This window comes from Falco peregrinus, chromosome 6 (assembly GCF_023634155.1).
Source record: "Falco peregrinus isolate bFalPer1 chromosome 6, bFalPer1.pri, whole genome shotgun sequence".
NCBI lineage: Eukaryota > Metazoa > Chordata > Aves > Falconiformes > Falconidae > Falco > Falco peregrinus.
This window is the reverse complement of record NC_073726.1, coordinates 76,829,353-76,843,372: the sequence shown is the minus strand read 5'-3', so window position 1 is coordinate 76,843,372 and position 14,020 is coordinate 76,829,353. Positions and strand designations below refer to the sequence as shown.

General features: G+C 38.9%; 1 protein-coding gene across 2 annotated transcripts; it reads right to left on the bottom strand.

Moving 5' to 3' along the window:
• Positions 1–333: 333 nt before the first annotated feature.
• On the bottom strand, positions 334–13,732 carry FGFR1OP2 (FGFR1 oncogene partner 2). 2 transcript variants are annotated; one of them, XM_055809308.1, is made up of 6 exons: positions 13,533–13,732; positions 9,929–10,065; positions 8,687–8,804; positions 7,639–7,781; positions 3,872–3,985; positions 334–3,053 (listed from the first exon to the last, which is right to left on the bottom strand). In XM_055809308.1, exons 2-6 carry the CDS (start codon positions 10,061–10,063, stop codon positions 2,916–2,918), a joined length of 648 nt encoding a protein of 215 aa, XP_055665283.1. In that variant the 5' UTR covers positions 10,064–10,065; positions 13,533–13,732; the 3' UTR covers positions 334–2,915. The 2 variants fall into 2 exon arrangements, with proteins under 2 accessions (XP_055665283.1, XP_055665282.1); XM_055809307.1 differs by having other exon boundaries at positions 13,540–13,732.
• Positions 13,733–14,020: the final 288 nt, after the last annotated feature.

Genomic DNA, 14,020 nt, shown 5'->3' with positions numbered 1-14,020 from the left:
CCTATCCTATCTGTACCAACATATGTTTTGATCCAAAAATCAAAGCCCTGTGGACTGTTTTTTGTTTGTAGTAGGCAGTTACTTATCTTTCAAGTGAGCCACTAGACCTATTTACTATGTAGAGAAGATTCTTAGTTCTCAAGAGAAAATGAAGACTTTACAGAGATTTTTCTTTTGCTATATTACAACATGAATAAAAGCACTAGAAATTGGCCTGTCTGCTTTAGAGTATAAAAATAAGCTCAGTAAATAGTAAAATATGGTGGGTTTCCCTTATATGTTACCACAAGGTGTGCTTCAGAGTCAGTACCTTACTTTAATCATGAAGAAATCCACATTTTCAGTCAACTTTATTGATAAAATAAGTTTACTGTACAGTACACAACTCTAGCCATAAATTCTTTTCAAGCCATCTGCATTACAAAAATAACAGGTATGCAATGAAAAATAGTCACTCCACACACGGTGAAGGTTCTTCAAAATCCTAAAGTGATCAGGTCAGGGGAATGAAAGGGGAGACTTATCAAATGTGAAGACTAGGAGTACATAAATTAAGTCACATTTTATAATTTACAAAAATAAACACTAATCAAGCATTATTTCATAATAGAGCAACCTTAAGGAACTGCCACAGACTAACAACCCTTCTCTGCTATACAACTCTGGAGACTATTTGAAAGACAAACCAGAAAGTCAGCCATGAAACTGCATTCAGCATTAAATAGATATAAATGCCTCTGATACCAGTCAATGGCTGAAAAGACACTTCAAATAAGAATAACTTAATTGCACCCAAAATTTCTCATAAATCTGTACAACAGAACACTCGATTAAAAATTTATGTTGCTTCTGATAAGTCACCAGCTCATAAGCTACAGTAGAAATGCAAAATCTAAATTATAGAAGCATTAGTAAGGTTTTACCGGTATAATAATAACAGAAAACTCTTTTGTGCTTGAGCTAAAATGTTCCCCCAAAAATTCCTTCCAGGTGTTTAGCAAGTTTGGAAATGGTTTGAACTTTTCCTCCATGCATGTGAATGTCCTCAATATATTCTCAAGCCTGGAAACAAGATAAGATGCTCTGGAAAGAGTAGTACTTTCTAAATTTATAAAAAGTGTTGTGAAAATTTGGAGAGTTTGATTTGTCTGTCCTTTCAACTGTATTTACTAGCATATGTATTAGTTAATTGAAAACTAATAATTTGTCTCTGCAAAGCACTCCTTTCCTACCACTTTTTTCTCTTAAAAGTACTACAGGAAGGGGAGCAGCAACTGACAGCAACAGAATAAAAACATTAAGCCCTTTATCCATTAGTTTACTGGGCACTGAAAATTCATCCTTAACTGTGCAGCGTGTTTACCTTGAGCCCAGGGAAGCTGTACTGAGTCAAAGGAAGTTGGATTTAAAACTGACACACTTGCAAGTGCTTGGTGCTGAATTCTTTTTGTATTGTTGTAACTGAAAATCAAATTTGTTAAGTAATAGTTCATTTCAGAAATAGGAGTTAAACTCGTTTTGCTAGGTGAGTTATTGAAGAGTTAAAATATTCTACTGTGGGTGGCATTTGTAGATCCACAGTTTTCTGTGGTTGAAAGCATTCACTCTGCTTCTTTCAAGCATGCTTTCCCAAGTAAGGAATATGTTAAGGTGCTGGACAAAAAGCAGTGATGCATATCAATACCAGAATGTTCTTGCTGCCTTGATCAAAAAGCGATAGTCTGATAAACAAAAGCCAAATGTTATTTTGGTACCTCTTTACTACAAGCATGTCTTGTGTAGCACTTCCATCATATCTGCATATGATATAAACAGTACTTTGATCTAGAAAAGCCAATTCCTTTTCACATTTGCAAGTATTTGGGGATTACAAGTGAGCAGTCTATTTGTCAGTATAGCATACTGAAATATTTTCTACTGCAAACATAATATATGCCTGAAACTTACTTAAAATCCTTCCTGATGAATATTTAGTACTTAACAAAAATCAAGAATATTGATTGCAGGCTGCCAACTTGGCTATGGAGCTTCTCCCTCCTTCCCCTGACTACCTTCCTGCTGCTACTGCTTGAGTGCTTTCAATTTGCATTCCCCAGTTAGGAAGTTTGGGCAGACAAGGAGCAGAAACAGATGGGACTAAGGTGGCCTCTGACCTATAGAGAACTGAGTGGGGTTTTTTCTCTCATAAAAGTAAAAGTTAAGGCAGAATTATACTATGCTACCTGTGTTCCAGAAAACAAAGTGGGAGCAGCTCTTCTCCTGTTCTGAAAATACAACTAGGTATATCTAAAGAATCTTGTTCAACTGAAAAAAAATAAATACTGAACAACTGCAAAAACACTGCTCATGTTTAAGCAATTGGCCATGTATTTAGCCACAGAGTATCCTGTTCAAATAATAGAAATCCTTATGGTTTATGCTGAACTATGTACCCTTTCTATTAAACAGGTTTGTGCAAAATGAGAAAACTAATTAAAAGAAAAAAAATGTAATGCGGATCATGCACAAAGCATATTCACAAGTTACTACTTTTTAACCAGAGATCAGACTTTAAATCTTACCTTTATTATGTAATAGGTGCACTGAAACTTTGTATAAGCAATATTTTTTATATAAATTATGTGAAATCCTTGTCTATTATCTGTAAAATAATTTCATATAAAAAGAATTCCCAATTCAGTTTAAGTGCATTAATCCATTTCCTACTGAAGTTAGATCTATGGCAATTAATCTGTCACTAAGGTTTTTGTAGAATACCAATTTTAATTCAGTTTTACACAGTATAAAAGCTGCTAAACTGGAGCTTAAGATGCATTAGCTTGCTGGTGCCCTATTCAGTAACAAGTGCTTGACAAGTGACCCCTGATACTCCATTTGTAAAGTGTGCAATTGAAGCTTGTTGACTTCCAGAGTCTTTAGCTTTTCCTCAGGCTCAAATCGCTGTTTGTCACTAATCCTGACAGAGATGTGCTCTCTGACGCATCTTCCTTCTTAAGGTTCAGAAATGATTCTCTAGTTATTTGAAGAATTTCTCTCAAGCCTTTGTTTTCTTGCTATAACCAGGGAAAGAAAAAGGCATTTAATAGAACTCCAGAAAGAAGTCAAGATAACTATGTTAATAACCTCCCCTCTACTCCAAATGTATGTGTAAGGATTAAAATACTGATTTGCAGTCAGGTAGTGCTATGTTATCTTCTGAATTGAAGAACATTACGTTTCTGACCCTCTTGCTCTCTTGAATGGGCATTAAGCATAAAAACGGTTGGACTTGATCTCAAAGGTCCTTTCCAACATAAATGATTTGATGGAAAAAAAAAACAGCTCAAACCACATAGATGGGTAAGAAAAGGGTCATTAAGGTCAAATGTTGACTTTAAAAAGAAAAATAATCTCCCATTCTTTCCATGTACCCTGTCCCCTAAAGAACTGCTTTGCTAGCACTTAAAGAGCAATAGAGTTGATTGTCTAATATTAAGCAATTAAGAATCCCTCCCCAAAGGGGCACAACTATTATTTTGAAAAAATAGTATTTAAAAGCCACAGGAGTGGATATTATTATGTGCATCCTAGCATCTTATTAGGATGAATTTGTATTATTTCTAAGCTTTTTGCTATGCTCACAGAGACTTCAAAAAAAGAGAAACCTTAAGACCGCTCATAAATAAAAATCACCAGTTCTGGTGATGAAGTATCAACTACGCAAGACCTGAGAGTAAGCTATAGTGCAGAAAACAGTACTTGCAGTTCTCCAACAAAAAAAGCGTAACAAAACAGTAGTGTGACTGACTGATACAGTAACTCAACAGGAATTACTGTGGTAACATTTGCTCCCTTGCTGTTTGTGCCATCGCTGTTTTGATTTCATACCTACCTCAAGCTGAATGATACGTTCCTGCTCTTTGCAGCCATGCTTTTCATCAATTTCAATAGCTTTTCTCATTACTGCTGCCATTTCTGTAATTTGGTCCACATGCACTTGCAGCTCCTAAGACATAAAAATCAAACAAACAACGACAGCTTTAGTAATGTGTTTTCTGCATTATTAAAAATAAGTGAAGTCTTAAGCGTGCATTTTAACTGCTGTGCCCCTTAATAATCAATGTAAACACAGACCCAAATTCTTGAAAATGAGCTCTCTATAACTTTACAGCTTGAGCAGCCACTGTAGTCCTGTTTATTTAAATAAGTCTGGTTAACCACTGACTGATCCCTTTTCTTAGAATTTTATATATGCTTAAAAGACTGTGTCTTCTGTTGCTTAACACCTTCCAATGGGCTACAAGTTAGTTGCGTGATTGCTCCAAGAAGGCCTTCCTGTGTTGCAGGAACCGATGTATGTAATTTTAGATATGCAGAAAGACTAAATTCATTTAAGAACAGCAGGGTATGCAGCATTCTTTCTCTTTGTTTGGAGCCTGATCTCCAGTCTGGTACAGCCAATACCAGCCCACAGGTCGGCATTTATCCGTTAAAAGACCAGGTGAAGTAGTAATCTTTACTACGTTACATATTAGGAAACTCAGATCTGTCATTTGCTCTTGCTTGAATCCAATTCCAGCTTATCTGGGATCTGGACTTCAGAGGTCCTTGTCCTTGCTGAATTGTAAGAAAACCTTTTGTGTCCTAACTGATCTCTTTATGTCTGTTCATTAATGCTAATAGGGTGCTTTCCTATTACAAATAATTATCACATCTCACTGAAAGATTCAAGGAGGAAAAACAAGAAGAGCAGCAGTTTGGTTTGTCCTTGTCCTGTTCCACCATCAGGAGTGGGATGATAGGAGGCCTTAACTTAGGCCTAGCAGCCTTGGCAAGGAAGCCAGCTTTTAGATAATCACTGTTTGCAAAGAAGCACCCTCTTACCCAGACCTTACCCGTAAGCACTTAAAGGGTCACTACTACTTTCCCACTGCAGATCCAGATAAAGAGCATATGCCTCTTCAGTATTCACTGCAGTTCAGTTAAGCCAAATATTTAATGGTATTTTCAGAAGCTTTTATTTTCCATTGTCTTTTCCTCAACTTGTTTTTTATTCCAACTCTACTATCATGCTGACCTAGTCATGGCTGACCTGACCTTTGGGCAAAACTCACAATAGTTACCCACATCAAGAAAAGCAGAACAATAGGACTGAGATGAAGAACAGTATAGACTAAAGTTAAATCCTACCTTTAAATTATGAGTTTGACTGGAGGTCCATACATCTAGCAGATGATGAGCTTGCCTTTCCGCTACCAGAAATGGTTAAATTACCATAAAGAACTGCCTCACCTGGAATTGTAAACTTTATCTGACCAAAACATGAACATCAGCCCTCTCCCTCCTTCCTACTCTGCCATTCCAATTGCTAAAGCTATGGTTTAGCTGCTTACTCATTGAATGCCCAGTTACAGTGGCAGCGGGGGTAGAACTTCTGTAAATCTTTATGTTCTTATCAGCTTCCAGTGAAGGTGATTACGTGAAACATTTTTTTTCAACAAAACCCTAAATTTAGCTTGAAAGGAAGCTGTGATCAGTGGTAAAAGAATAAGCTGGCAAGGATGTACCCTTGAGAAGGCCTGGGAAAGTCGGTCATTTTTAGATACATTGCTGTCCTTCCTACTTCCTACTCTGCCGGCTTACATGGCCTCTTGATCAATATGATTTAGAGCCTGTTCCAAGGTCACTAATCTTAGATCAGAGATCTACTCTGGAAGGCAAATGTGTGAAACTTGGATGCTGTCATACCAAAGAGTGCAAAATGAAAGTGTTTCTTTACAAAGATATCACACATCTACAAACACTCTTTGTATCTCTCTCTGCTTTTTGTTTGCCACACATTGTTGTTTTTTTTCCTCCAAAGGGGAAAAAAATGAAAGCCACATGTGTTATTAGGCCTTGTTTCAGCTGAGCAAATTCAAATAGCACAGTTAAGATCAGGGTAATTACTACCTACACATACTTTTCTCTTGCATACAACACTGCTGAAAGAAATTGTTTTTCCTGTTTAAAGGAGGTGCTTGTTGAATCTGCAGAAATCAATGATTTTGTAGTCATCTTTTGTAAACAGGCACTGAAGTTAATAGCTGGCACTTGAGAAAACAGCAGTTATTGGTAAAGCAAGATTAACTCCTTGGGTATGATGGATTTTTTTAGTTAACAAGAGAGAAGTATTTAAAAAATGCTTCAAGATTGTTCAATCTTACTGAATCTGAAGGCTGATCAGAATAAATAATGAAATTCCAGAAATCTAAGTGTTAGGTTAAAGGTTATAAATTGTTTTCATCAGGCATTCTTGTGGGACCAGATTTAACCAAAACGTTGAAGCCTAAATCTCCCGTTTAAATGATACTGTTTGAGATGCGCTTTTTCCCCCCCCGCCTCCACCTGAAGCTTTTAATCCATGGAAGTGTTTGCAAATGAAATTTTAAAGCCCATTTCTGGATATTTAACCCTCTTGTCTTGGTATTCCTGAGGCTGTCAGATATGTTACACTATATGCTAAGGTAACTTCTTTTGAAAAGGATATATACTGGTCATTTTTTAGGAGTTTATGTTAAATAGATAGTTCTAATCCACTAGATTTTTTTTTATACTGAACTAAGTAGTCCCATTGATTTCAATGGCAGTAATTGCATATGTGTGATTTTGTAAGCAGATAAGAAAGCATCAAATTCTTAAACTTTGTTTTCCCAGTATGCAAAACCCAACTGCTTTGCAGACTTAGTTTGTTGAGGTCAAAGATTATTAAACACTTAGAACTAACGTTTGTTTATACAGTTACACTGCTCTCATTACATTTAATTTAAAATGTAATATAATACTTCATTAGAAAACTTCTTTTTAGATCTGTTAGTGGCCTAGAATAATGAATTTTCCTGAAAATACATTAAAATGGCTAAACTATACATTAGCACTATGAAAGCATACATTAATCTTTTATGAAGCTTCTGAATACTCATATATACCTCACTCATGACAATTCACAAAAATGTTGCTCAATGGTACTGTGTTTTATTAGTGTTCAAAAGCCATAGGATGAAGCACACCTAATACCAGCAACTTTCACCACCCTTCAAGGATCTCAGGCTGCCCTGGATTCTACTTTGCAATCCTTATCAGTAATGAAATAAGAACCAAGGGTTGAAGCAGGAAAGGGGAGAAATGTATGAATAAGAGTTATTCAATATTCAAAAGGGCTTTTACAGTATTTTTAAAAAAATTACAGTATTTAGGGGGAAAATTCTGAATATTAAATTCAAAAAGCTTACTCCTCCTACTCTCCCCAGTAGGCACAAGTTTACTAATTATTTGCTGAAATCACAGGCATAAGTTAAAGCCAGTCTAAATGTCTGAGTATTACTGAGATCTGTGGGCATCTGGAAGTATAATAGGGCAGTTGCCTTAAAGATCTAAGAAAAATAAAATTAAATCAAGTAGATACAGCAACAAAATGCTACTTGTTAGAAGCTTAAATAAATCAGGAAGCTAGTAAGGTAGACTCACTTGACTGATAAGTGTCCTGTTCATGTTTCATGAACTGGATTATAAAAATTAGGACTTGTTAGTACAATGATACGAAAAGAGACAAAGTAAGCTTTGAACCGATCCACTACAGATTAACTTAAGTTTTAACAAAAAAAATAATGAACTTATTACCTTGGAATGTTGCTCTTTTAACTTCATTATTATACTTGGGTCATCCTTTTTGCTTGCCATAAGCAGCCTAAACATCTGTTCTCTGTACTTGCTCATTATCAGTTCCAAAGCAGACTGATGTTCTTCAAGAGATGTGCGTAGTTCTACCAAAATAATTTTAAATTCAGTTAAAAGTTTAACAGGGAAGAACTAAAACAAAATGCAAAAGTAATTCAGCTTCAGAAAACCGAAATAAATCTTCAGTTGAGTGTACCCTCTCCTTGCACCATGAAATTTGCATAGGCTCTGCAAATGTCTTCAGTGATGACTGCCCTAGGAAAATTCTTGTTCAGTCAGAAATGAGGTCTTTTGTCAATATGACTTCATATTCAGACTCTTTAGCTGACATAAGCCTTCCTGAGCGTAGCGAGGAGCTTTATGCTAGCCACTATAAGCAACACTCTACAAAAGCTAGAATGAAGTTTACAGATCTGGTATAATCTGCAGCTGTGTGTAAAATAAGAGTTAAAAAAATGCTCGTGTTCAAAATATACAAAGTGAAAGGACAAATAACTCCTGAGTAAGATTCATACAAATAGAGGTCACTGAATCATTCACTCAATATAACTGTTAGAATACTTAAGGTATTCCAGGAGGAACAGTATATTCCTAGTCTACAGAATTCCAGAAGGAATTATACTACCACACTTACACTACAGCTTGTCCTGGCTGCTCCTGAATTAATTACTTTTAGCAGTGGGAAACCACAATTCTGCAATATAGGTATCTACTTAGAAGTAAGTTCTGTTTATCTCCTCACTTGTGCTGAACATTATTTAAGGACTGAAAAAGTAATTTTCCACAACTCTCTTTTTGTTAACGATAGTCCCAGTGGTTGGATGTTAGGGCTTTTTATTAGACTGCATTATCATCAGTTAAATAGACAAACTGAGAGTAGAAGAAAAAATTTCTTGCGAACAATTTTTGGGGAATGTATCAATGGTAGAAGTCTCACTGATTCCAGTGGTGCAGGCTGGAACTTTGAAAGGAAAGAATATTCATGCTTTACCTTTATTTTCCTGTTGCAATTCCCTAATCTGTCTGTTTTCTTGTTGGATACCCATCACTAATGTAGATCGAGGGCGATGTCTTGCTACTTCATTGAGCTCTTGAATTTCTTCTTGGTACTAGTTATTAAAAAAAGAAAAAAAACCCAACACAACCACAACATATTTGAGTAACCAAAGGCAAGCACTACTCAGCAAGTCACAAAGGACCAATACTACTGTCAAACGCTGTAACAAGCAAGATAATACTTGTTTTTAAATAGTATCAAACAAACAAAACCACTTCTGAAGGTGCTGCTAACATACCTTTGTGTTTTTGAAGCATAGTATCACCTTTGTTCTTAAACAAGTTTCACACCTTACATGCATATAGTGGGAATTATTTAACCTTCAATTAATGCAGGTCAAATTTACCATCAAGTAATTTAAAACTGATATACATATGGTAAAGAAAAACTATGAGGTGTTAACCTCTAGATATTTACTGTGGTTTTCCAATACCTTAAACCACAAGGCTGTATGGGTACAAGTCACATGGACCTGAATGAATGGATCCTGACTCTCAACAAATGGGTACATTTAATACTCTTGGTTTCACGTTATGAAGCCTCTGCATGACTAGTTTTACAGGGATGAAGCACATGCAGGGTTTTATTATTTTACAGGTCCGTTAACACATCCTGTGTTCTATTAAAATGACAGGATGAAATCCCCAAACACCTTTATGTGTTTCCAGAAGTTCTATAGTGAAAGTCACACTCAATCTTAACAATATGCCTTGATTAGCTTAACACCAGAATGGAAACGATCACAAAAAAGCCTAAGAGTCTACTGTGAAACAAAAGCAGACAGCGAAAAGATAAACTAACATGACAGGGTCTCTGTATGATTAAATGTGCATGCTGAAATTAATAAATGGAGTAGTATTTCACAGAAGAGCAAAACACAGGACACCACACAATGGCTTGTAACCCCATTTCTACCAGTGTTCTTCAAATAAATGCTAGTTTTCAGTATTTAAGCTAGAGTAACAGAGAAAACTTCTTCACAGGATCAAACTAAATATATAAACAACCCATTTTTAGATCATAGTCACACCTATAATGAATATGCTTGGTATAGCATTAAAGGATTAAGCAAATAACATACCAATTCTACACTGTACAGTAGCAGACAAAAATGATTTTACGTTATGTGTTTCCGAGTTGTTCTTTTAATGGAGTAAACAAAGTTGGAAAACAAACCTGTTTCATTGCTTCAACCCGCTTATTAAGAGCTGTAGTCTGTTCAATAAGAGCTTCTGCTGCGTTGTCATGTTCCCTTAGCCGTTCCACCAGTGCCTTTGCATCTGCTAAGGCTTTTTCAATTGTGCAACTCATTTCTAAAGATTAGAAATATATTATTTTCACAACACCATCTGTTTGCTGTATGAAGAACAGCTATCTATGTGATTATATATATAAAATTATTTGGTTTTCATCTAAAGCAGATGAATACAACCTTTCTCTCAGAAACATCCAGACATTTTGTTGTTTCTTAGGAGTAGGAATACCCTAAGTCTGCCTTTCCTTTTCCTCCTTTTCGATTGCTGTTGAGACCATATATCAGAGCAAGAAAATGAAAGTAAACTTTATGAGAGCATCAATATACTAAGTGCAAAAGGAGGACTGTTGAACATATAGAAACTGAGCAGTGCATGTCCTTCTGCAAGTAGCAGAGAAAAAAAAAAAAAGAATATTACATTAACTATTTCATTTTTCAATACTTTTCTTTCCTTCAATGTATCCTCCTACCAGTCAGATATACTTCAAGATATTTGAAAAGTGTAAATAGAGCACAAGAGAGAATGTCAAGGACTACAGTGGGCTGGAACATTTTGATGGATTAAATCAGCAGAGAAGGAACTGCTCAAACTGACAAAGAAAATTACTCCGGCAAAATTCAGAAAACTAAGGGCTTGTATTTTCTTCATGTCTGTAAATGAACACAAACATTACTGCATGGAATGAAACTGTAAAATTTAACAGGATAGAGGAAGATAGCAACTTAGCTAAGAAAAACCGATTTGCATAGTTAAAATACCAGCCTTCTAATTGCAATACTTATTAGCAGAAATTACCTATTGCTAGAGTTGCTAACCTTGCAAGTGCTTGCACATACTAGCATTTCCAGGATACTGGCCTTTACACCGAATTTTTTTGTACTCATGCTCGATAGATTAAGTTTCAAGACTGAGATTTTCAGCCTAAATTTTTACTTTCTCCTAAGAAACCTTGCAATTTTTCTACTGAAAAAGAAATCTACTTAAACACCTTGAATAATTCTTCAGCAATCAGACAGCAACTCTCAAGGTTTATTAGTGTTAGGAGTCTTCTTGACATAAGGCTTAGTATTTGTTTCAGGAAACTTTCTAAGGTACTGAATGATTCAACTAAATCCATTTCTTAGCCAGGCTGTCTGCTAAAGAAGATATTTTTCTAAGTATAAAAGATCAGTGGACCTTTCCTGAGCTGCAGGAAAAATACGTGCTTCAAGTCAATTTTCTGACTTTTAGGCACATTTACAAACCATAGCCTAGGATCTTCAAGCCAAGCTTAAAGAAATCCTCACATTTTCCTCAGCTGACCTTTTCACACTGTCTCAGGGTAACAGTAGAATTAAGGATATTTCAAACACCAGAAATTCCACCACTACCCTCAAAATATTTACAAACATAGCAGGAATATCCTGCCCTCATACGTTAAGGTGGGGGAAAACTAAGTGAGACAGCAGCAGAGTTTGAAGTGTTCTCTCTGAAGAGCTCTCATGCACCCAGAATGTCCTGCAAGGTCTAACCTCTCAAAAGCATTTTAATTTGGTGATTTCATTAGCTGCTTCCTCTGCTCTCAGGAGCACATGTAATACAAAAGCATTTAGTTTACTTTTTCTGTGTAGAAGGGTCTTTCAGGGACCCTACCATCACAGAAAGTTGAGACTTTTTTTTTTTTTACCGATAAAGGAGCTTCAGAAAGCGAGCTTTGTGTACGCAGAGCACAACTGTTGTAACCTGTGATTCATGTGATATTGAAAGCAGCAGCATTTAGGCATGTATACATTTAATATAGACATTCATAATGTTCGTTCCTTCCTGTTTATCAACTAGAGTTTTTCTTTTAATTTCCATATGACGTATATATGTATTTGAGGTATCAAGTTCTCCAGTGGACTGGTGTGTTATCACAGGTAGTTAAATCTATTCACTCCGGTTTAGCAGTTTGAGCTTTATTTATTATATAGAAAGGAATTATACTGTATTGGTTTTAAGGACCTGCTTTTCTTGCTCCTCATTTCTCCTTCCAGTTCTGGTCTCAGATTTTTACTGGATGACAAAAATATCACACACAAATGATGATCTTCCACACTAGCTCGCTAAACTGTCACAGAAATTGATTTAATCAGATCCATATTTAAGGAGAATTTGAAGAGCAGTCTAAATTCATGGGTCATAAATTCTCTAGCCACTATAAACAAAGACTCTCAGGCCTCTCCGTGAGCTTGGATTACATTTGGCATTCAGCCTACAATGCAGTTAACACTTCTGATCTTTTGTAAGCATCAATATAAATTTTAAACACAGAACATATTCACCCTCCCATGTACTTTCTCATTTTCACCCAGCCCAACCACACAAAAGAAACTTTTTTGTAGCAAAGCCACTGGCATCCTTTTTCACAGTGAGTGAGTTGGGGAAGACACGTGTGTGCCTTGTGTGGCTCAGCAGCCGCGCAAATTCAGCGTTGACTATCCACTGCCACCGCGCAGCAGCTGCAGCAGGCCAGAGGCCATCTCCTGTTTGCAGGCAGGATTCGTACCTCAAAAAGGAGAATCGTTATTTGTATTGTGGTAATTCATCGTAGCTCCAAATCTTGGCTACAGTTCCTTTGGGCAAGACACTGGCCCTAATCCTTGGAATTTAACATTTTCTCTAGTTGCTGATCTAGCTGCCTGTGAAAAACAAAACTTCTGTCTTATCCTAGACTAGAACTAAATCTGTGAGTTAACCTGGGCATCTAGGGGGTAAAAAGCCCACTTAATCAAATATAATAGATTTAAGCAAATTAATACCCTATGTATGAGCATCGGGACTACATAGCTAAACATAATGATTCCTCAACTCTACCCTACAAGAGTATGCCCAGTTACAATTATATTTGTTAGTCTGCAATCCTACCAACGGGGTCAACAGGTAGCAAGAGCAACAACTCAGCACAGCAATACTGCTACTACACACTCATTTCCTGTCACTTCCTGCAATTTACTAATTGCTTTCATTATCAAATTTGGCTGCCCTTAAAAGAATAACGACTTTTTCCTTTTTCGCAACTACAGCCTTCCTCTAGCTTTCTGTCCTTTTTTTTTTTTTTTTTTTTCATCCTTACTGAGAACTACCTTTTCCCATAGCGTAATGCTTCGGGTCTGCCCTCCCCACAGTCACCAGCTTTGCAGCGCTGAACCACGCTGCGGTCCCTGCCAGCTCTGGGCTGGCTACAGCGGCCCGGGGGCGCCCGCCGTGCCCGCCACCGCCGGTCAGGACTCGCTGCCGCACGCCGGTCATGACTGTCGCGACAGCGGCACCTGCCGTGACACAGCGGCCATGCGAGGGCCCAGCGGCGGGACTCGCCCCGGTCGCCTCCCGGCTGCAGCACTGCACGGGGGGAGGGGGGGGCTCCCCCCTCACACCCCTCCTGACGTCACGGCGCAGGGGCTGCCGCGTGCCCCAACCCTCCATCGGGCTCCCGAGCGCCCGGCGGCGGCACCGTCACCCCCGCCCCGCCCCGCCCCTCCGGACGCCCCTTCCCCGCCTCGCACCACTCACTCATGACCGGCAGCTCCGGTAGCGCCCGGTGCCGGGGGTGAAGCCCCGACCGGCCCGCCCCGCTGTCAACTGGCGGCGGGCCGCAGGGCGAAGGGAAGAAGGCGCGCTGCCGCCAACAGGGGGGGCGGCGTGAGGCGACGGCGGCCGCGCTGCCTGCCAGCGGCACCGGGCGAGCGCCCGCCGCTCTCGCGAGAGGACGCCCCGCTGCCTCTCCCAGCTCTCGCGAGAACCGCCTCCCGTCCCTTCCCCTTGCCTTTCTATTGGCTACCCCGACAAGAGCCCGCCCCCTCGCCGCGCCTGGGCGTCCCCCTGGCGTCTCGCGAGAGCCGCGGCCTGGCGCTGCTCCTCCTCCGCGCAGTGCGGGAAGCGGCGCGCGGGCGGTGTCGCGCGGCAGGGCGGGGCGGCCCGCGCCCAGGCGGAGCGGGGCCGAGCGGGGCCGAGCGGCGGGGCCGGGGCTGGGGCGGCCATGGCGGTCGAGTGA